General features: G+C 42.2%; 1 protein-coding gene across 1 annotated transcript in view; it reads left to right on the top strand.

The window, feature by feature from the left end:
* The window catches only part of TNRC6C (trinucleotide repeat containing adaptor 6C), a 141,419-nt gene that overhangs the window by 96,421 nt on the left and 20,259 nt on the right, over nucleotides 1-24,739 (top strand). The window contains 9 exon segments of the mRNA XM_070559819.1: nucleotides 6,462-6,677; nucleotides 8,435-8,601; nucleotides 11,637-11,717; nucleotides 13,151-13,208; nucleotides 15,299-15,441; nucleotides 16,935-17,108; nucleotides 18,772-18,918; nucleotides 21,100-21,219; nucleotides 24,442-24,525. Coding sequence (XP_070415920.1) covers nucleotides 6,462-6,677; nucleotides 8,435-8,601; nucleotides 11,637-11,717; nucleotides 13,151-13,208; nucleotides 15,299-15,441; nucleotides 16,935-17,108; nucleotides 18,772-18,918; nucleotides 21,100-21,219; nucleotides 24,442-24,525 — 1,190 coding nt within the window.

Here is a 24,739-nt window from a genome sequence, read left to right as displayed (position 1 = left end):
GGGTATTGATCTCTGTTACAAAATATGGTTTCTCAACTACATGTTTTTTCATGTGTCCAGGTTTTTTTTTGTTTGTTTGTGTTTTTGAGGAAGATTAGCCCTGAGCTAACATCTGTGCCCATTTTCCTCTACTTTATATGTGGGACGCCTGCCACAGCATGGCTTGCCAAGCGGTGCCATGCCTGCACCCAGGATCCAAACCAGCGAACCCCGGGCCATCAAAGCAGAACTTGCAAACTAACCACTGCGCCACCGGCCTGGCCCTCATGTGTCCAGTTTTATAGAAGTAAAAGCTAAGGGACAATCATGTTTGTGTCATCCTAGTTGTATTGATATTAATTAGTTTTCTGATGAGCCTGAGGAAAACTGCTATTAATTTAGGAAATGCAGTGTAGCTTCATAAACTGGATTATTTGGATCTGGTTCAAACCCATTCTGGAGGTGGAACATAGTGATAATCTAGAGCTGCCTGTCTGTTGATTAGAGACGGTAAGCTGCCTGAGAAGGACTCATGAGGTTGTAGTTAACGGAGAGGGCTGAGTTGTGTAGGCTGGCCCGGGCAGTCCCTCCTCTTTGACGTTGCCCCGGTGACCTAGTGTGAATTGAGCCAAATGTGCAAGACCTGCTAGCCTGTCCCTTGCTGTAGCAAGGTGCTACTAAGTCACTGAAGAACCAGTCTGTTTTTTTGACAACTAGTGGAGATGTGGCCAAAAGTGAGAAAGTGCAAGCAAAGCATTGACTTACGTTTGTGAGTGAATAAAAGCAGATCCTAAAAATACTTAGCAGCCTGATTATCTAGTGCACTTAGAAATGAATATTCTGGGACACTTAGAAATCAGTTTGCGGACACAGGAGAACGTTGAATATTAATTAAAACTTTAGATGAATAACAGAGCCTCTCAGTAGACTCGGAATCTGACGATGAGATTGAGGGAGAACCTCCAGAGGTGGCTTCTTTCATCTCCCAACTCTGTCAGGTTTCACCAAAATGTTCAGATGATTTGAAGGGGATGAGGGTGGGGGCAGAGAGGTCACTGTACAGTTAATTTGGAGTCAGATATGAAGGCCATGGACTTGGTCCAAGCTAAACCAGTGACGTAGCGGGTTCGTGAAGTCTTCCCTGGGGTTGTGTCTTCCAACAGTGGGTGAAAGTGAAATAATAGTACCATCTGCCAGTCAGAAAACCAGAAGTATACTACTAATGTGGATCTTATTCCAGAGTTGCTTTTTTTTTAAGATTTTATTTTTTTCCTTTTTCTCCCCAAAGCCCCCCGGTACATAGTTGTATATTCTTCGTTGTGGGTCCTTCTAGTTGTGGCATGTGGGACGCTGCCTCAGCGTGGTTTGATGAGCAGTGCCATGTCCGTGCCCAGGATTCGAACCAACGAAACACTGGACCGCCTGCAGCGGAGCGCGCGAACTCAACCACTTGGCCACGGTGCCAGCCCCTTATTCCAGAGTTTTTTTAATCCATTTTACTACCTGTCCTCCTCAGCTCCTCAGGAATGTCTAGCCATCTCCAAGCACTTCAGCTGTCCGATAATCACTAGTTGTCTCATGCAAGGGAGAGAAGGCTTCAGCCAGAGGCAAGCTTTACTTTGCGTTTGGGCATTTAATCTAGTGACATTATATTTATGTCATAGTTTTCTGGCACAAATATTATAACAAAGGCCGAGATCCTTACGCTAATCATGGAAGTGGCATGTCATCCATTCACTGAACTAAAACTTGGAAAAAATTGGGATTAGGAATCCTCTGCCTAGGTGGATAAAACATGTATGTCATTTCCCTAAGTCTCCTCAAGAGCAGAAGCTGGAGAATGTGGTCCTTCCTGCAGGACTCGCTGTCCTGGAAGCTCACCTCCTCCTTTGTCATCCATTCGTGTCAAAATATTACCAAAAAGTAGAGTCACCTGCGGATGAAGTAAATCGGCAAGCCGCTGTGAGAGCTCAGCTCTTCACGCTGCTGCTTCCGAAATGAGTCTCACCGGCCTCTCCAGCCAGCCTGAGTCTGATTTAAGCAGCCCTCAGTAGTTGCTAAGAGAGGACCGATCTGAGCAATCTGTGCTTTTTGTGGACATAGGATTTTTCTTGAGTTTGGGTTTGGTTATGGTGTTTTTCCTTTCCTATGTTTTGAGGGGCTTGGTAAGTGGGGCTGGAGTTGGAGGAGGAGCAGGGAATCAGAAGTCCTGCTAAAGAGGGAGGAGGCGATCCCTGTCAGTGTAAGTCATGGGTGCACACATGAACATTTTCACTTCAGGTGCCTTCAATTCAAGCTGAATAAGACAGCTAAAAGTACGGTTTGGCCCCCTACATATCAATAAAAAAGAGCACATTTAAAATCTGTTTTAATGCAGTAAAATAAAAGCTAAATAAGATTTTTTTTTCTGTTTGTCATACCTGCCCTCTGTAATGTCCCAGTAAAGCAGGCAAAAGAAGCTCCTTTAGGGGCTGGCCCCGTGGCGGAGTGGTTAAGTTCGCGCGCTCTGCTGTAGGCGGCCCAGTGTTTCGTTGGTTCGAATCCTGGGCACGGACATGGCACTGCTCATCAAACCACGCTGAGGCAGCGTCCCACATGCCACAACTAGAAGGACCCACGACGAAGAATATACAACTATGTACCGGGGGGCTTTGGGGAGAAAAAGGAAAAAAATAAAATCTTTAAAAAAAAAAAAAGAAACTCCTCTAAGAGGTCGCCGTGCAGCTCAAGGTCACCTGGCCCGTTTTTGAAAAGAACCCCTGTCAGCCTCAAATAGAGTCCCCTGAATTTGTAACAAAGTGTGAAATAAATGCCACAAGACAAGGCATTCTGAAAGATAGGATACTTTGCCGTTTGGGTGAGCAAACTCTTCTTTATAAGCTTCACTTTATAAGTACCTGTCTTGATTTCAAATATGAAAAATTAATTGTTGCTGCAGCTGTCCAATTATGGACCAATTATGCTGTCCCTCTCTGAGCTAGTGGCCAAGAAGGCATTATAATAAATTAACATTATGTTTAAAGGCCATTGAGGTGAGCAAAGTCCCATCACATTAATATTTAAGTCAGTACCTAAAACTGCAGAACACTTGGCAAGCACTCAGATCCTTAGTCAACTGAATTTTTAGTCCTTTCTCTTTCTCTTTCCTTCACTTGATTATAGTTGGCCACTTTTTAACTGAACCTTTCTTCCCCCCCCGAAATGAACTGCCTGTCATGCTTAGGCCACTGTCCAAGTAGCACCCATGGAACAGGCTAGCCCTGACTTCTCGCTTCCCGGAAGGACCAATGCCAGCTCCCAGCTTGACTCTCGGGGGTGCTTAAGATGAGAATCCTTACGGCGGGTGAAGATTCTCCTGCCCGCGGTTGTGTTTCCTGGCCTTCTATCTGCTTCGTGTTCATTTTTATCCAGTCTTCTGGGTGTACACCACGTAGACACTTTGTTTTCTTCATTCTGATAGAGTGATGAAGAATGTATATTTAAAATTGAATGAAAACTACATGTTCTGGTGGCATTTCATTACTATTGTTGTTTTATTCCCAACACTGTATTTGTTCAATTGAAGAAGGGAGATGACGATTCCTGAACCCCACGGTGCAGAAAGATTTTCCCAAAAGCAGTAGTATTTGAAGGACTGCTTTTGGAATTTTAATATCAATGTTTTAAATGTAAGGCAGAAATTTGTTCTGCCTCTTTAAGCCCAACTTTAAGGGAACCTCTATAAAATTATTTACAAAAACAATACCAGATTCACTCCAGCAATAAGCACTAAACACTGGGAGGATTATTGATTTTAGTAGTATGTATTTAAAATTATTTTCTGTCTACTGAAAGTATTTGCTTTGCCTCAAAAATGTCTAGTCTGCCTGAGTTTCAGCATCTCTCGTAGAGCCTTCCGTGTGTCCAGCAGTACACACATTCTGATGTATATGTTAGTTCGGCATTGTAAGTAAATTATTTTCTTGCCAGAGATCAACTTAAAATGGAAATATTGTTTTCTTGATTTTTGAGTAAGCAATTATTCATCCATTTATTTCTAAGATTTTGAAACATGCTCCTTAGAAATCATTTGCCTTCTATATAAAAATACTCTGTAGACGTTTCTGCTGCTTTAACAGGAATTAAAAACTCTTTATAAAAATCAATTAATTATAATTACCAAAGTCTTAATATTTATTCTTAGTTTTGACTTAGTTAAATAATTTATAGTATTGCCTTTCAGAGAGATGGAAATATAAGGATGACAAATTTCAGGTGAATTCATTACTTAATTACCTGCAATCAGTCAGTGTTTTTACAGCTGATGGGCCTTTGGTAACACCCAAGTTGTTTTATCTTCCAAAAACATTCATTATTTTTATCAGCTATGTTAATGTTCCAGATTTAATTTCATACCTTCAGTTTGTGAAAGTACTTCTCCCAGTATACATTATTGTTTTCTGTGTAATTTTAGGTAATATTACAGTTAGGAGTTGTCGACAATAACTGGTTGGAGCTAACTTCCCTGTTGTGATTTACATAATAGATGGCTCAGCATAGAACTTGTAATTTAAGTAATTCATAAGTTGCATGTCCTTTTGTCACCTCAGTATTATTGCATCTTGTTAGAATAGAGAGCATCAAAGAACTTATTTCATGTTATTTTTAGTCAGAAAATTAATAAATTTTATAATTGAGATCATAATATCTGTATTGCAACCAAATAATTTAAAATCTATGGTTATTTTCATTTTATGCCTTCTGTTCTTCAGTATTTAAAACATTCTCATTTCTATCTGTGAGAAACTGTATATATATGAACATTACAACTGATACGAGTTAGCAATATGACTATCAAGTCTCAAGTGAGGTTATAGGCAGAAGCAAAATGATCGGAATGTGGAGGGCTGGCCCAGTGGCGTAGTGGTTAAGTTTGTGCACTCCACTTCAGCAGCCCAGGGTTCACCAGTTCGGATCCTGGGTGCAGACCTATTCACCACTCATCAAGCCATGCTGTGGCAGCATCCCACGTAGATGAACTAGAATGACTTGCAATTAGGATATACAACTATATACTGGGGCTTTGGGGAGAGAGGGGAAAATAAGAAGGGAAGATTGGCAACAGATGTTAGCTTAGGCGCAGTCTTTCTCACCAAAAATGGTCAGAATGTGGGCTGATTGGGAAAAATGAAGTTTACATATGTAACATAAAGTGTTTTTCTTACAAGAGAGTGGGGAGATCCTTATTGTTGCATGGTCCCATGACAACTTCTGTGCTTCTAGGTATGGATGCCATAACCTTCTGGATTCATTAGGTACCCTTATTTAGTTTCATTTGTACCCTTATCAGGTGCCAGTTCCTGATCAGGATGCTATGGCAACAGGACTGGGCAGAGGAAGAAGGAAGAATTTTTGAAAAACCCTTGCAGTCAGTGTGCCTGTGGGAGCCACCCTTGCTTTTTTCTGTTTTGTTTTGTTTCCGGGAAGATTAGCTCTGAGCTAACATCTGTTGCCAATCCTCCTCCTTTTGCTGAGAAAGATTGGCCCTGAGCTAACATCCATGCCCATCTTCCTCTATTTTATATGTGAGACATCTGCCACGGCATGGCTCCATAAGCAGTGCACGGGTCCATGCCCAGGATCCGAATCCTCAAACCCCAGGCCGCCGAAGCAGAGTGCATGAACCCAACCACTACGCCACCAGGCCAGCCCTGTTCCCATCTTTTAAGGCAAATGCCTCGCCTCTTTCTCAGCTCATGAGATGGTACCTGGGAAATGTCTGAGTTCTCTAGTTATTACTTTATCTGTACCTGTTTAATCTGCCATCTTCTCATTTCTTTGCCCAGATCTGTGCCTTTGATGGTTGGTCAAAGATAAGAATAATTTTTCAGTATATATTTGCAACTTGTAAATTTTTCTCGTAAGAGAATAACGTGCCATAAAATTTCTTTAGGTCATTACATGTAATACCAGAAGTAAAAAAGCTACTTCTTAAATGTTAGTTTTAAACTCATCTTTTAAACCCTAAAATGTTGCAAATACTGTGAATTTAATCTTCTTTAATGTTTAACGGACTTTCAGTTTTAAGTGAGTGAGGGTCAGGAATGAGAAAATTACAACTTTAAAAAGCTGAACGGGCTGGCCCCGTGGCTGAGCGATTAAGTTCGCACACTCTGCTTCAGTGCCCCAGGGTTTTGCTGGTTCGGATCCTGGGTGAGGACATGGCACCGCTCATCAGGCCATGATGAGATGGCGTCCCACATGCCACAACCAGAGGCACTCACAACTAGAATATACAACTATGTACTGGGGGGCTTTGGGGAGAAGAAGAAGGGAAAAAAAAAAACTAAACAAATTGGATTTAATGTTGTCTCCTTTTCACTTTCTACTAAAAGCCCTGCTGAAGATACATTATCTCAAAATTATTTTGAACTTGAAATTACCATTTTTACTTTCTCTGTTTCGCTTTTACGATGTTGTCTCTCCCTTGGTACCCTTTTCAGTGTCCTCAGGCTGGGGAGAAATGCCTAATGTTCACTCCAAGCCTGAGAGCTCTTGGGGAGAGCCCTCCTCCCCTTCCACCCTGGTTGACAACGGCACGGCAGCGTGGGGCAAGCCGCCCAGCAGTGGCAGCGGTTGGGGGGATCAGCCTGCTGAGCCAGCGGTGACATTCGGAAGAGCCGGGGCTCCCGCTGCCGCCCCAGCCCTGTGCAAACCAGGTGAGCCAGCATTCTGCGTGCCCTGTATTGGCAGTTTAGAAGTGTCAGTATTTTATTTAGAGGGATACTTTTCACTGAATTTTAAGAATTAATTTTTTAGAACACTTTCCTCATTTTATTTTCACTTTAAGACTAACATTAAACCAAGACTATAAAGAAATATTTGCCATGTCTGACACATGAACACAAAGGAGATTTTAATAGAAATTCATGCTCTCCTTTTTTGAAAAAAATTAATACAAGAACCTGAACAATCTAGCATATCGGCTTCACACTATTAGTAGCATCCACTTGTTCAGCAGTATTCTCCTACCTGCCACTTGAAGCAGTCTGAACTTGCTGTCTCACGGAGCAAGCTGGATACAGCATGCTATTTTTCCTTCTCGAGATTAGGTTTTGAAAACATATTACTTCACAGCCGTCTGACACTTCTTGCCTTGCTTTCATCTTGTAAACAAAATTCTGCTTTGAATACTCCAGGTTTTTTTCTTTTTCTTTCTTTTGAAAAAATGAAAGAAAAATTGTGCTGCATTTTCCTCCCATTATCTGAAAGTTTAATACGTACACATATAAAGTATATATTCTCATAAATGTCCAGATCATGTTTAGCAAGTAGAATTCTGTCATTTGTGGGTGTTTTGCAGTATGATGCTTAAGACCTTAGTGTGAGTGTAAGGTTGCTGATTTAGTCTGATGTTAAAGTTAATCGTTCACGTAGCTGCAGAAGTTTCGTATATTCTTTGGACATCATTAAATGTCTTAGATCTGAAAATGCAACTTTATTGGTTTTGTATTTTGTTACTTTGCTAACACTGGATGGTATGCTCTGTATATCCACCATTCTACTGGATTACTTATTCCATTCATACTACTTTTTGTTACAAATCTAAAGGATAAGGGAGCTTCTGGGTATTTAGATTCACTTGCCATTTTGAGGCGATATATTTGTTTTTGTAATTTGTCCTTGGAGGCCCAATTATATGGCTGTCCACCTTGTAAGCAACATATCTTCATCGTCTTAGAGACTCCAGCTAACTGTACTATCACCTAATCTTTGGCCTTCTTCAAGTTCTCCCAGGGAGTGAAAATTTGGGGTAAATTTTACACCAAAAATCACCTTATATTTTAAGAAAGGAGAAAAAATAATATCCTGAAATTGAAACTCAGTATTCAGCTTGTAGCTCTGTCTGCCTAGGGCCTCAGGTGTCTCTATCCTGTTATTCTGGGAGCCTCTCCTAGGAGCTTGTCAGAAACACAGACTCTTGGGCCCAACTGCAGACCTGCCGCGTTTCTCGGGATCCCCAGGGCATGCTGGAGGAGCGCTGGTCCCCATGGCTTATTGTGGCAGGTTGGGATCAAGTGGTGATTAAAAACCACGTGGGGGACAGTGATGTTTTTCAGGACTCTGCATCTTACTGGCCATTTCATACCGTGTAGAGAGTGCCACCTTCTGCTGTAGCCCCCAGGATTTATTTTTAGAATATCCATGCTTCAGAATGATCTATAGTTAGTTAAGGAAGTTTAGAACAGCACCGACTATAACAAATAGCTGGAGTTTCAAGAAAAAATATATACATACATAATTATGTGTCTAGTGGGAGAAATTCAATTCTTAGATCTGAGAGGAAATGAAGTAGTAGAAAGGTAGATTACAGTACACCCCTTTTGTCCTCCCTCCCCCTAAATGACATGGTAGTGCAGCGTTGTCTACTTTACAAATGGTGAATTTGATAGGTTCATGTTCACTCTCTTTCTAGCTTCAAAATCTATGCAAGAAGGCTGGGGCAGTGGTGGGGATGACATGAACCTCGGTACTGGTCAGTGGGAAGAGGAAGAAGGGAGCATGTGGAACAATGCTGCTTCCCAAGAAAGCACCTCCTCCTGCAGTTCCTGGGGGAACGCCTCCAAAAAAGGACTCCAAAAGGTGTGTGTGACGCCAAAGAAAAGCAGCTCTAAGAGTCACTGGTGCTTAAAACCCAGCCAGTTGAACGGTGGTGTCTCCGAGTAATGGTGAGAGACCAAGGTTCTCAGAGTGCTCCAAGGATCCTTGCAGAGGGGGCTCTCTCCTAAGCGTAAGGCAGAGTTTACCAGAGAATACGCGAATCAATGTCATAGCAAACGAATACAGAGACAGACGCGAGAATCAGCTGCTTCTGTGAAGCCAGATGGTAAAGAGTTTTGCAAGCATGCATAACAGTGCCACTCTTGCTAAAAATTTTTGTTTTAGAAAATATAGGGGCCAGCCCCGTGGCCGAGTGGTTAAGTTCTCGTGCTCTGCTTCGGCAGCCCAGGGTTCCACCGGTTCAGACCCTGGGCTCAGACATGGCACCACTTGTCAGGCCACATCAAGGCAGCATCCCACATGCCACAACTAGAAGGACCCACAACTGAAAAAAAATACACAACTATATACTGGGGGGATTTGGGGAGAAAAAAGCAAGAAAAAAAAAGATTGGCAATAGTTGTTAGCTCAGGTGCCAATCTTAAAAAAAAGAAAATATAATTATTTTCCATTAAAAAATGTTATTTATGTTAACATATAATGGATTTGTTATTGTTATTTGCAAAGAAATTAATAAATGTTTCTTAATTTCTCAGTTTTAATTTCTAGTACAGTAAATATCAATAGATAGAACCAATATAAACAAAAGTTTTTTGGGATCCTCAGTCTTTAAAAGAGAGTAATGGGGGCCTGAGACCAAAAAGTCTGAGAACTCCTGAGGTAGACCATTAAGTAGTCTTGAAACAAATGGGCAGCCGTCTGGAAAAAATTAAGCGAGATCCATAACTCATGTGCACCAAGACAAACTCCAAGTAGATCATAAATTTAAATGTGAAAAATAAAAATATAAAAATGTTAATTTTTAAAACAATCTTGGAGTGGGAGAGGGCTTTCTAACTATGACCAAAATCTAAAAGCCATAAAATGAAAGACTTATAAACTTCAGTAGATAAGCATAAAAACTACACATGACAGAAAATATCATAATCAAAGTCAAAAGACAAATAACAAACTGGAAGAAGTATTTGTAACTCGTGCCATAGAGAGGGCTGATCTCCCTGATACATTAAAAAAAGTCCTAGAAACTGGTATTTTTAAAAAATTAACCAATAACACAATAGAAAAATGAGCAAAAAAATGATCCATAGAAAAGGAATACAAATAGCTCATAAACCTATGAAAGGATATTCAACTTGACTTATGGAAAGACAATTCAATTTAAAACAATACCAAGAGATGCCGTTTTTCATCTCTCAGAGCAACAGAAATCCATTAAGTTTAATAAGCACGCTCTGTTCGCAAAGCTGTGAGAAAACCAACACTCTCATACGTTGCTGGTAGGACTATAAATTAGGATAACCAAATGGCAGTGTGACGTTATCTATCAAAATTACAGCTGCATCCACACTGTGACACAGCATTGCCACTTGTCATGGGTATAGCAAACGGCATTTGTACACAGTTTTCTATTTTAGCATTTTTGTAGTAAAAAAATGAGAATCGCTTATATGTGCATTCATGGAGTAACTAGTTAAATTATGGCACATTCGTATTATGGAAAGCTAAACAGATTTTTTAAAAGAAGTTCTATACATATTGTATGACGGGATCACCAAAATATGTGATTGAATAAACAGGCAAGGTACAGAAAAATATGTGTAGTACACCACCACTTTGGAGGGGCAGGGGGAACAGAAGAAAAAAATGCGTCATTCCTAATGGCTTCTGTAGAGTTAAAAGATTCTTGGGAAGGATAAACAAGAAACTCCAAAGAGTTTTCCTCTTAGAAAACACAAGAACTAAGTGGATAGGGGATGGTGGGAAGAAGATGCTTTTGTGTATGCCTTTTTTCTACTTTCCGATCGTATGAATGTATTATCTGTTCAAAAATATTTAGTTTAAAAAATTATTCAAATAGCGGTAAGCAGAACCCAGAAGCAAAAACCAGGGCTCTCTTCGTAAGGAGTAGGAGTGATTACAGACCTCAAAAAGAAGTCTTTTTACAATTGGGCTGGCAAATAACCTGGTTAATGATGGGACAAGAAATACCAAATTGGTAAAATATTGTATCTTCTTGGCAAATCTGGCTCTGGTAGCAGAGTGATGATGAAGATGGTCCCCAAATGAGCTGCTTCCTCAAGGAGAGAAGGCCTGTTAGTTTAATATTGGCCCGTAGGCTCTGTTCTGTCGTTATGGCAGGCTCGATTTCGAAAAGCACTATAAGGAATATTTTTAGAGGAGGGTTTTTTACATTGTATTAATGCAATGTTAGTCTTTGTAATTGTAGAACGGGAGGGAACACTGAGAGCAGGGCTCTCGTCTTGCCCCCCAGCCCTTGGTGCCGCACTCCCGCCTCCCTCCTCTGCTCTGCTGCTTTCTTTCTGTAGCTGACCTCTCCTTTCTCCCTCACTGGCACTTTCCCAGTTACTTTTTCTCACCCAAAGGGCTGTAAGCAACAAATACTTAATAAATTAACAGATTTTTTGTTCCTTTCTTCTTGTTGCCTTTTCATTCTGTTGGAATGAACCCCTGTATTTTTTCATTTTTTAGAATAAAGCTTATAAAAGGGCAAAAACCATGTAATTTTTAGTAAACTTCACAAACTTATTAGCATAGGACCATGTTCAAGGGAGCTCTTACTACGATTATTTGATAATGGAAGTAGTACATACTGTGATGAACTAAATTCATTCTCTGGGGAAGGGAAGTAATTATCTTGCTTTTTCAAGTCCATAAATTACACGCATATGCCAACCTACAGATGTCCCCTGAAGCGTTCCGTAGTACTAGGCACCAAGTCCTGTCAAGGACTTGCTGGAGTACAGCACTATTCCACATTAATACAAAAAGGTTCTGTGACCTATAAGTCACCATGAATTCTAAGCCTCTCCCATTTCTAGAAGAAATGCATTAAAATGTGACTCATGGACTTTCCCCCTGCCCACACTTCACTCTAGGGCGTGAAAACGTCTGGCAAGCAGGACGAGGCCTGGATCATGAACCGGCTCATCAGACAACTCACAGACATGGGCTTCCCGGTGACTGCTGTCCTGTTTTACTGCTACCCACCGTGTGTCCTGCGGTGCATGGCCCCGTTGTGTCCTGTCCACGTTATCATGTGTAACGAGGAAGGAAGACTTTTGAGGGATGAGACTGTTGGCATAACCTAACTCGTAAATTCCCCTTTCACCTGGGCACTTCTGTGTAGGGACCATTGCTTTGAACTACAGCAAAGACCCACATCATTTCTATCGGGAAAGATGTGAGAGCCTTTTCCTAGAATAAAAAATGCTGTGTGATTTTTAATTTTCTTTGTTTTATACAGTTTTATATTTTCTTTTAATTCGTAATTAGAAGTAAGTTTTCCTTAGTTTATGCAGTAGATTAACAAAGATTGCAAGAGAAAAATTGGTATAAAGTACTAAAGCTTCGTGTCCAGAGAAAGATCCTGAGCTAAACTTTACTGAGTTTCAATCAGATCTGTTAGGGAGAGTTTGAAATCACAGGGTATTCCTCTGAAAATTTATCACCATCCGTCCAGTTCCTAAGAAGGAATGGCAAGAGGTCCGATAGTGAGGGATATTGCCTATATCTGCCATGTATTCCCTTCAAATGTCTTCTTTCCAAATCCTTATTCAAATGAGTATTTACCTTTTAATTACTGTGGATGTCCCTAAAGAGTGAGTCCAAAATGTTGCCAGTCTAGAGGAGGGAACGCCATATTTCCCATTGGGCGCAGGTCCTCTGACACTGGGCAGGGCGCCTAGCCTGGGTGGGCCAACCTCTTCATGTGTGAAATGATGGCAGGAACCGTGGAGGCCCGTCCGGGAGTCCAGAGTTACACTGTGGTACTGAAACACGGTGCCTCTGCTTGGTTTCAGTGTTCTGATGAGATCAGTCTGTTCCAATCATAGGGATAATTATCAAAAGGAATCTACTTGTTATGTTTTGTTTTGTTTTTACATTTCTTAATGAAAAGTGGTTGGCAGCGGAGCTTAGAGCCCGTGAAGTAGAGAATGCAGCTCTGCGCTCTGACTCTTCCAGTGACTTTGCTGCGGCTGCTGGCGTGAGAGAGCCACACAGAGAGGTGGCTCATTAGCACAGGAGTCTGTCCTGCCTTACTGTCTGCATGTGTCCATGTCTGTGGCTCTGCTCTCCTGGCAGAGATTTCATCCTTGCTGAACCATTGCTGTTCAATGTGGTACAGAAACAATTACAGGATTCTACTGGCATTGTATGTTTTCTTTTTGAAATGTTAAATACAAGTTCTTTACTCTAAAAATCAATTCAATACTTTTCTTATTACAAGACATTTATCTCTAACCTCAACAATGAAGAAAAGTATTTCCAGTTCCAAAACCTAAAAATATTAGGTTGATAATAATCACTTCCCTAAGTTGATAGTGATAAGACTCTTTACAAGGTTTTCTTTTTAGCATGCAATCCTAATGAACACTGTTTCCTCACACAGAGAGAGCCAGCTGAAGAGGCCTTGAAGAGTAATAATATGAACCTTGACCAGGCCATGAGTAAGTAAGATGACACACTTGAAGTACACTTTTTCTAAAGGTACCAGTTTGTGGAGTTTTTATTTCCAGAAGCATTTCATCATAGTCACAGATGAATGGTGGGACACGTGCTGGGGAGTCAGGAGGCCGCGAGCAGGAGGAGCCACACTACGTGCACTAACCACGTAGCAAGTCTCTTGGGGCTGGGGCTCTGGGGACGAACAGCCAAATGCCACAGGGAAGCATGTTTGCTTTTTCCATTTTCTTCCAGTACTTCAACAAATAGATGCATTTTTTCCATCTGTTTTAAGGGGAGGTGATAATGACACTCTTGGAGAAAGGCACTGAGACCACAGGCCAGACTTCGTTCAATACTGACCAGGCACGTTTCTCATGCCTTGCCCTAGAATGGGCTCGTTCAGGGGCCACCAGAAGCATTACACACTGGCTGAGCTTTTACTCTCGTTGAGAGATGAGATTTACTGTCAGAACAAGCTGGAGCTGCTTTCCTAATAATAGTGATATTAAATATGTCCGTGTAAAAGACAGCTGACTCATTGTTCGTGGTACTTAGGTTCTGTGAGGTCACTGCACACACTGGATAGCAAACACTGAGCCGTGGCTCTCGGGGGCATCGGGTGGGGTTCCTGTGAGTCTCTGGCCACAGCATTTTTGTCAACCAGGCAATACGTAACCTTGCTTTATGCATGTTTTTGTTTAAAGACACCTTATTTAATAAATGTTTCTCGCAAATAATCGTACCATATTTCTTTGTAATAAAACTTTAGCTAAGAAGGGTTTAACATTTTCCTGACTGGGGGTAATGTGACCATAAATTTCTTTGGCTTTTAGACTCACACCAATGCTGTCAGCTGTGCCTTTTTTTTTAATGTCATCTCTCAAATCCACAAATTTACCACTTTTCCATCTTTTCCATAACTTCATCACACACTGTAGATGTTACTTCAGCTCTTTGCGAGGATCCTTACGTACAGATCAATGACTTTTCTCTTCCTTTTTCTGGATCTGCCATATTATTGATTCATTAACATTGAACTCGTAGCCAGTACCACCATAACTTGCGCCTGAACAAAGCTTATCTGTGTGTTCTCTCTGTGGGGCACATCCCAGCCTTCCTGCACTCAGAAACACACTAGATAGCACTTCAGCACCATGCTTGGGGACCATTTTAAACACTGTAATCACCAATAAAAAGCACAAAAATGCAAAAAACATGGCACAGACTAGATCACAAGAAGGACACTTGTGTGCTCTGGGAGAGCTGGAGTAAGAAGCAGAGTGTCGTCTGGTTTGAGCTGCACTACGCATGTGCGTGTCGGGCGAGTTGAATTTTTCACTGCCCTGTGGACATCCACAAATGACCACAAAAGTGCCACAATTATTGATTTTGGGGACTGCAAATAAATTTTAGCTAGTAGATGAATTCACAAGTACAGAATCTGCCAGTAATGAGGATCAACTTTATAATCATGTGCACGTGCCAAAATGTATGGTATAAGCTGCCAAGACAGAGAAAAATGTCAGTGTGAGCTGAAGTTCATTCTGACTTCTTAGAATTGTGAAATAGTACAAAGTTGAAGTGAGCTAAACAGATTCTAGTCACTAGACTGAAAGACCATAAGGACAAAAGCTATGTCTGCCTTGCATTGTATTATATCTCCACCGTCTAGAAGAGTCCTTGCAACTAATAAGGACTCAGTAAGTGGAAATCAGTGGCTGGGAGGTGGGACAGAGGAGCTGTTTTAGACAACTAATCAGGGAAGGCCCATCTGAGAAAGTGACCACTGAGGCCTGTGTGAAGAAGGGGGCTGCCTCTCGGGGACAGGATGGCCGAGCCCCTGAGGGGCAGAGGTGGCCAGTGTGGCTGGAGTGGACGAAGCAGGTAGAGAGGAGCAGGAATGGAGGGAGGCCTGAGCAGCGACCGGATCTGTCGAGGCTCAGCCAGAACCGAACCAAGAGCCTCCCTGTTTTCTGGAGGGTTGAGGGTCTTGGATCCTTCCTTAGAGGCTTCAGCTGGTGCCCGTCATGTTCTCAGCAGCATCACTGGTTCCTCGGGCGTTTTAAGTGTGCCTTCTGTGGTTGTGTTCCAGGCGCTCTGCTGGAAAAGAAGGTGGACATGGACAAGCGTGGACTGGGAGTGCCTGACTACAATGGAATGGTCACCAAACCCCTTGGCTGCCGCCCACCAATCTCCAAAGAGTCTTCCGTGGACCGCCCCACCTTTCTTGACAAGGTATGGATTTGGGTGGTTTTTTGTTTGTTTAATAAGAGATGTTTTTCATTTTAACTGTGTCCTTAGCGCAAGCCGGATTAAAACTTGCTGGACTGTAATACTGAAATGACTTCTACCCATTTTTTTCTAGTATATGTAAATGTTTAACATAAAAGAGGTAGTGTTGTATTTCTTATGATGTGACTAGGAGTAAAATATACTGAAATTGAAAACTGATTTTCGTTTTATTGGATGAACTTGGCTGGGTTATCTGCTTCAATTTGTCCAATAGACGAGGGTCATCAAATCTCTGCGTTACTGTCTCATTTTATATACACGGTTCTTCTGATTGGAAATGATGTGTTATATGTTTAATCTCAGAAAAAGGCATTACAGGTGGTTGGGCATTGGCACCTGTGTCTTGCTGGCCCTTGCTTGGATCAGCCACTTCAGAGAACGTGCAGGTGTCTGTGGGGACATCCCCTTGGATGTTTAACAAGTCCCATCACCAGTTCAATCCTTTGAGTATTGTCGTGTATTACTGTCCCCTCTCCAGATTGGTAGAACTCACGGGGGAAAATGGCATTGAATTAAATTCAATCCAAATGTTGAACCTTGAAAATAAAATTAAAGGAAGAAAGGACAAGTTAAAAAAAAAGGAAAAGCTCACAGGAGAAGAGATGAGTTTTCATCTCTGTTCTCAAATAAACAGGGTCCTCCCCCACACGCTCCTCTGCAAGAAGCTGTAGCTGTGGAGCCCGGAGCGGGGCTCACGCCCTTGTGTGGGCAGGCTTTGGATCCAGGATGCCCCGTGAATAACTACGAATAACTTATTCCAAAATATTATTTGTCGTTCGTCTGAAATTCCAGTTTAGCTCCGCATCCGGTATTTTTATTTGCTAAGTGTGGAACCCTGACTTCTTTTCTAATTTTTAAAATGTGGGGTAATGCTACAGGCTTATTATGAAGTTAGATGAGATAAACTTGCAAAAGGCCTGGCACATAGTGTGACCTCAATAAATGTAAAAAGATTTAATAGGATTCTCTCTGTTTTATAACTTACCCTATTATTAGGTTAAACCATATGAAATTGCTATGTTTGTAGGTCAAAAACAGTTGAATGTCAGCAGAATTCAGCCTAATATATACCTCTAGCCTTGTAATAACTTCTCGAAAGGAACCTGTTTATTTGAAAATGGTCATAAAATGTTTTCCAGATAAGACTTTTGCCAATGTTTCTGTCTCTTTCTCCTGACTTCTACCCCTAGGCAGGATCAATAGTGGATGAGAATGTTATAAGCTAATATATATGTTTGTAAAATAATTGTTAAAATGAAAACAGCATCTTAATCCTGTTTCTCTTTTTTCTTTTCCCCCTCTTCCTTTTGCCCATGTTCTCCATTCTCTTATTATCCATGCTTTTTTGATCTTTTAATTCTTTCTTCATTCATCTCCCTTGATATGACCTTGGGAAACTGCTTTGTGCTATGTCTGTGGATGGACACCGCACACAGCTCACCCTTTCTTTCTCCAATCAGGATGGCGGCCTAGTGGAAGAGCCCACGACTTCACCATTTTTGCCTTCACCAAGCCTGAAGCTCCCCCTTTCAAACAGTGCACTCCCTAATCAGGCCCTGGGTGGGATTGCCTCAGGGCTGGGCATGCAAAACTTGAATTCCTCTAGACAGGTAAGGCTGTTGGGAGAGCGCCGCCAGGGCCTCTGTTTTATTTGCCTTTAAGAAATATGTTTGAGACATAAACGTTCTTGTTTTTAATTCATGGCTGTATTTTAAAATATGACTGAATATGTGAAGGTAGTTGAAATACTATAAGGATTTCCTGATGTCAAGAGTGGAATCTAGTTCTTGAGATTTAACCGTGTTGTAGGAAATGCTTCAAAATTATATTGATTTTTACACATCGCTAAAACATGTTTGAGCTCACCATCCTTGGTGCCGCCTTATAGCTGGTGTAGATGACACATGTTGCAGAGTAGTCTTCAGTTGCCAAATGCATTCGTAGGTCTAGTTGGTGCTGGCCTCTTTGTCCTGGCCATCGAAACCTTAAATACACTGATCTGCATGAAACACCACATCCTCCCCTTTTTCCCAGACGTAGAGGTGACAGCTCTCGTAAGGTTCTCACTGGTTTCCATAGGCACGTTGGCCTTTCCCTGCCTCTGACACTCTTGGGAAAGGAGAACGTCACTGGCAGACATCACTAAAGGGATGACCTGAGAGTTTTGATTGATCACTGCTTTGTGTCACTTCTCTCCTGTGAATTCTGTAGAATGAAATGCAAGCAAATCACTCTTTTCCCGTCTGTAGAACTTCTCTTCTCACTGATTTTCTCAAAGATGAGGCTGACACACACACAGCTTTGCTACTTCTCTTTAAGTAGATGCTGTGATATTTGGGGTGGCCCCAACAGTCCCTTGTGTGCCTGCTGTGCTGGAGGAGCTGTCAGCAGCCCCTGTCCCGCTCTCTGCACCATCCTAGGCTGCATGACCCAGGGGACGTGGCATTGCTAACGCTGGTGGCAGTTCAGTGGAGCGTCTGCATTTCAGACGTTCTGCCTTCTGAAAGCCACCAATGCAGCAGGCAGCGCTGGGAGCGAGCCGCGCAGCAGGGGTTTCTGCTCAGTGCTGTCACTCACCCTGCCCGCCAGACAGGTCATCTAGCTGAGCAGAAAGCACATCTACAATACCTCTATTAGGGGCCGGCCCAGGGGCGCAGCAGTTACATCCACACGCACCGCTTTAGTGGCCTGGGGTTTGCCGGTTGGGATCCCGGGTGTGGACACCCTCTTGGCATGCCATGCTGTGGCAGGCGTCCCACATATAAGTAGAGGAAGATGGGCACGGATCTTAGCTCAGGGCCAGTCTTCCTCAGCAAAAAGAGGGGGATTGGCAGCATTTGTTAGCTCAAGGCTAATCTTCCTCAAAAAAATAAATAAATAAAATACATTTATTATATTTCACACCAAGTTAATTACCTGAATTTGTCAGTTTATTCAATTCAGGTTTTGTTGTTGAAATAATATTTGTATCTCCTATTTGAAAATTTGGTCATTCTCTCAGATTAGTAATCCCCACTCATTGTTATTCTCTAACTCATCACAGATGTCCTTTTAGAAATGTGTGTTATTCAAATAGCTATGCGTGTCTTGGCTGATTTTCCATTATCTATAAACAGTATAAACAGCACATATTAAAAATTCACTTTGGTAAAAGTTGACAGGAAGTAGAAACCATCTTGCATTCATGTTTAGGAAAACATAGCATTGCCCCCTACCTCCAGTGTTCCTGTAGCTCCCGACTTAACGACTCTGTCCCCTTTCCATCACCCTCAGATACCGAGTGGCAATCTGGGTGTATTTGGCAGCAGCGGAGCAGCACAAGCCAGGACCATGCAACAGCCGCCGCAGCCGCCCGTGCAGCCTCTGAACTCCTCCCAGCCCAGTCTCCGTGCTCAAGTGCCTCAGTTTCTATCCCCTCAGGTCAGACCCGCGTCCACGCGTCACTGAGTGAGGCGACACAGAGGCGGGCATTCTGTGGTATCTTGTGCCGCAGCCACGTGACTGTTTTAAAGTGAGAGCAAATTACCCTGCACCCACCAGGAGGCCTCTCCGTGTTAATCTGTCCGTCTGACTCTCCTGCTCCGGGGGGGCGTGTCCTCAGTGCTCCTTGGGGTGCCTCAGCCGGCGAGCTAGGGCTCGGCTGCCACCTGCCAGAAGCACTATTGGGTAGTGTGCTATATGGGTAGAGTGTTAGATGTACCATACACACTACCATTGATGTGATTTTTGTCCTGGTCTTGAGAAAATCTTCAGATGAGCCCAATGAATTGTCCTAGATGGGCGGGAGAGGAAAGTGACAAGCTGAAGTATTGCTTGGGGTGTACCAGAAACCGCTTAGAAGTGACGAAGGATTGAAGAATGCTTTAGTGTCAAACTAAATGTGATCATGTGTCACAGTATATATATTACAGACTTTATAGTTAAGTTTATTATTTAGTATTAGATTATTTTTGCCCATAGATTGTTTAAAAAAAGATCAAGTAGAATTAAGGAAAAGGATATTGTTGCTACAGAAAGCTCTAAAGCATATCAGTTTTTTCGTGTTAGTATTGTTTACTTTTAGAACACTCCGTAATTTTAGACTTTGGACTGAATTTTTAATTACAATGTTATAGTCCTTACCCCTTATAAAGAATATTCAATAATCGATTTTAATGATAAATTATAGAATTAGCTTGAAGTAATTATCACTGTGTAATTGTTTGAACCCAGATTTGTGCACTGAGTTGAGATGGCTGAAACCTGGGTGAATTAAGAGTTAAATCCGTTAGTTAGGATACAGAGTAGACAGCTCTTAACGAAGAGACCCCAGATCCGGTGACTCAGACACAACAGACATCTCCTCTCTGGGGTGACAGTGCAGAGAGCGCAGCTCTGCCACAGCCGGTTCCCAAAGACACAGAGGCCGGCGGGAGTCTGGCCAGCAACCCTTCTGCCGCAGCCAGGGGATTGCACAGACCACTTCCCCTCACGTCCCGCTGCCCACACCCAGGGACACGGCCGCCCCAGCCTGAGGGGCAGAAGGAGAGATGGGGCCTGGGGGACAGGCAGCAGTCTTCCCCACACGCAGCAAAACAGCATGTCCAGAAGGCCAGTCATCTGTGCGTCCCTCACGTTCTCTGTACCATTCCATGATAGGTGTTCTTTCAGTTGACTTGCCTTCTTAATGTAAATAAATTATTCTTCAAGAAAACTTTTCATATACACCATAAATAGAAAAATCAACATTTTTCTATTACACATTAGACAACTGTTAAAGTAAAAAATGCTCATCCATGTGCTACCTGAAATCATCTTCCATAAATGCTGAGATAAACGTACATAGTACACAGTGGAAACCTTGAACAAGCCAGGCCCGGGGCAGGCCGCTGGCTGGCCCAGAGCAGTGGGTCCCCTTTGAAGAGGTACCCCTGAACGGGGATTGACAGTCCAGGTCAGGGCTGGCAGAGCCCTGCCAGTGCCTGTGCTGCAGGTGCCTGGGCAGTCGTGCCACCAAGAGGAACGTCTGCTCCCACGAGCAGGGGTGACCTCTTCCCAAGCATGTCAGCTTGAGGAGCTACTGCTTGCCCTGGGACCAGACCGTCTGGTGGGGGCTGTGGTGCTGTCCCAGAGCTCCCATGAGGACTGGTCTGAGCAGCCTCCATAAGAGCACGCACCCGCCTCCTTGAAGGCTTGAGCCGAGTGAGGATAACTTCTTCCCTGTGGCCCCTTCACTGTTCCCTGTCCTGAAATTATGCCCACTTATTTTCAATGTGACAGAGCATGAATCAGTTACTGACAGGAGTGACCCAAGGTCACTCCTAGAAAAGAAATTGCAGAGTTAATTCATAACTAAGTTAATTCATAACTAGAAAGTTCATTCATAACTAAAATCTTTGTAGGAAGAAATTTCTTCCTTTCCCTTTCCTTCCTTCCTTATTCTTCACAAAAGCATGTTAACTACTAATGTAAAAGTGTCCACAAATGTTTGAATGGCTTTTGAAGTTCACTCATGAAACATATAATTGTCATTTAATCAGTTTTGCATCTCAAAACTACACGGACAAGTAAATATTTTTAATCGAGATCCGGTGCCTGATGGTCTATGTTTGTCTTGAACAGGTTCAAGCACAGCTTTTGCAGTTTGCAGCAAAAAACATTGGTCTCAACCCTGCACTATTAACCTCGCCAATTAATCCTCAGCATATGACGCTGTTGAACCAGCTCTATCAGCTGCAGCTGGTGAGTGCTTGGATCTGTCGCCTTCCGGGACAAAGGAGCAGTGCCCACCCGCCGGTCACCTAGATGGCCCACTCATGCACGCTGACTGATAAAAGTGCTTACATGACATTTTTCCTCCTGAGAGCGGATGTCATTGAGACTCTCATGAAGTTTTTACACTATTAAAAGAATTAGGAAGTGTTTCACTTAAGGGTGTTTTTCCTAAGCTTTGTAAATTCTTTGGCCCCTTCATGTTCAAAGTCTCCAGATCCTATGATCAGGCATGTCTTTTAGCTTGAGCTCTCCACCAGCCTTTTGCATCCGGAGTTTCTCGGCAGAACCACAGAAGACAAAAAATCATTTGAGTAACTATTTTCTAAATTCTTCCAAGGATAGTATACACAAATACCATTCCTGAAGCATGAGAGAGAAGTTACTTCATTACATGCAGTAGATGCCTTAGAGATTAGGACTTAAATCTCTATCAGAATCCCTGTTGAGAAAGGCTAATATAGCCTAGTAATTCTTGAAAGTTTTATAATTTAATGTATCTTGAATTTTTAATTTTCAACAGTCTGGTTGCTTTTATCCCAAAATGCCATGTTGTTGTATCCCTGGATACCTACTGGATTTATGTGCACTTAAGGACCAAGTGTACTGTTTCTGTCTGTAATGTGTTGACAGTTGATTTAGAAGTCTTGTGCAACAGCTTCATCTCCTGGAAAATGAGCAGGAATCATGAAGGAAGGAAAAAAAGGCCTCCGATAGACAAAACCATTGGTGTCAAATCTTGCCTTCCAGGAGAGTCCTAGGCACTCTCAGTCCTGCCCCTTTGCTGTTGTTAGGCACTCATCGAACCAGTTTGAGTGTCTGGTTTCCCAGTAAGTAGCAGGGTAGGATGGGAGGAGGAAAGTAGCCTGGAGACAAGTAATAGTGCTAATGAAGTGCACGAGCTCTGGACGTGGGCTCAGGGCCATGACGAGACTCTCGAGGCTGTTTCTTCCCCCAGCAAAGGGAGACGGGGCGCCTCGTAGTGCGGCGGTAAGGCTGCCTGAGACCTGACGGCCTGCGGGGGTGGTGCAAGTGTACAGTACTGTTGCTCTCACTACCGACAGCACCAACAAAGACCGCTGGCCTCAGATGGAGAGGAAACAACCTTAAAGCGTATTATGCAGCACTCTTTTTATAGAGGAAAATAGCTTTCTCCCCCTTAAGCATGCTAAGGACATTGCTGTATTCTGACATGATACAAAGCTGATTATCATACTGATGTTCCAGAATCTTTTATTCATACAGTAATTTTTTTATTGACCCCTTTCTTGGTGTGAAAGACACCAAGAAAATGTTAAATTATGTTTAATATGTTCTATTTTAAAAACGAGGTATACTGTTTTTACATTTTTTTCCAGAAATATTGATAAAGTTTTGATGCATCCTAACGTTATGTTTTAGGACCTATAAGGATTCGCTTAAGTGAAGTACTGTACTCCTTCAGAATTTACAGATTAATGAGGCATTTCTTTTTACTTTTTATTAAGATTAGGATCGTTTAAAACGTTGTGAAATTTCCAACCTTGTGTGTACGTTATTGTCAGTCGTGTTGTAGGTGCTCCCCTTCACCCTTAGTGCCCTCCCCCCACCCCTCCTTTCCCCTGGTAACCACTGATCAGTTCTCTCTGTCTACATGTTTAAATTCCTCATATGAGTGGAGTCATACAGAGTTCGTCTTTCTCTGTCTGGCTTATTTCGCTTAACATAATACCCTCAAGGTCCATCCATGTTGTTGTGAATGGGACGATTTTATCCTTTTTTATGGCTGAGTAGTATTCCATTCTATATGTATACCATATCTTCTTTATCCAATCATCAGTTGATGGGCACTTAGGTTGCTTCCATGTCTTGGCTATTGTAAATAATGCTGTGATGAATATAGGGGTGCATGGGACTTTTGGGATTGCTGATTTCAAGTTCTTTGGATAGATACCCAGTAGTGGGATGGCTGGGTCATATGGTATTTCTATTTTTAATTTTTTGAGACATCTCCATACTGTTTTCCATAGTGGCTGCACCACTTTGCATTCCCACCAACAGTGTATGAGGGTTCCTTTTTCTCCACAACCTCTCCAACATTTGTCACTTTTTGTTTTGGTTGTTTTTGCCGTTCTAATAGGTGTAAGGTGATATCTTAGTGTAGTCTTGATTTGCATTTCCCTGATGATTAGTGACGATGAGCATCTTTTCATGTGTCTATTGGCCATCCGTATATCTTCTTTAGAGAAATGTCTGTTCATGTCCCCTGCCCATTTTTTAATCGGATTGTTTGATTTTTTTTGTTGAGCTATGTGAGTTCTTTATATATTATGGAGATTAACCCTTTGTCGGATAAATAACTTGTAAATATTTTTTCCCAACTAGTGGGTTGTTTTTTTGTTTCATTCCTGTTTTCCCTTGCCTTGAAGAAGCTATTTAGTCTGATGAAGTCCCATTTGTTTATTCTTTCTATTGTTTCCCTAACGAGGCATTTCTAATAGTATAATTTCTACCTTTATTTAGATTCTATTTGAATATATCCTCTTGCCAAAGATGTCCCAGAAAATCCATGTTGTAAGACAACAATTTAGAATATTCAATCAACATTTTGAAACAATCAGATGACCAAACCTTCTGCATCTATGTGCTGAAGACTCACGACCCTTTTAGCTGGCTTCGTAGACGGGGGTCTGTGTGACAATAGTGCCACAAGCTGGATGTGAGGCTCCGTGTTGACTGGGATGAGCACGTGGCTCCTGGTGCTTATGAGCCTTTAATATGTATCGTTCTGTGATCATCTGGGGCAGCCGATCACCACTTTTCTGCCACCTTCTTGAGCCATTCTAGACAACTTTTATCTATATCATTTTAAGAATAATTTTTTTTCATTTTACCCTCATTTCTTTTTATTTTTAGTTTGTATGAATCGAGCAGAAGAATTTTGAAAAATATTTGCTGACAAAACTCATTACCAGTACTAAACAGGGGTACTGACTGAGTTACTTGTAAAAATCTATGCACTAGAAGGGTTTGGGAAAGACATTTCTCCTTTTAAAAATGCTTCTTGCCTCACAGTATGCTGAAACCACAGTATGGTAAGGGTACCAAGAGTCTTGCCATTTTCTCTTTTTACTTTTTAACTAATGTTCAGAAGTTGAACCATTTGTTGATGGCTTTCTTGTAATATTTCAATTGTTTTCCTTCTGTCATTAGGCATACCAACGTTTACAAATCCAGCAGCAGATGTTACAGGCCCAGCGTAACGTTTCCGGACCCATGAGACAACAGGAGCAGCAAGTAGGTGTCACCCAGTTGGGTTTTTAGCTGGATTCATTAGCTACAATCTTCCTTGATCTAAGAGATGCTGATCGATGAACTCTGATGTCCTTGATTTTCCTCTCACCCACCCTCCCCTTTTAACAGTCTTGGGGTCACCTAGGTTTGGGAAAAGGTTGGCCCAACCACTGGTGGCCCAGGGGTGAAAATAGTGGAGACTGAATGCACTTGTCTG

This window comes from Equus przewalskii, chromosome 10 (genome assembly GCF_037783145.1).
Source record: "Equus przewalskii isolate Varuska chromosome 10, EquPr2, whole genome shotgun sequence".
Taxonomy (NCBI): domain Eukaryota; kingdom Metazoa; phylum Chordata; class Mammalia; order Perissodactyla; family Equidae; genus Equus; species Equus przewalskii.
The sequence above is the reverse complement of the archived record's forward strand: the minus strand, read 5'-3'. Positions and strand labels throughout refer to the sequence as shown.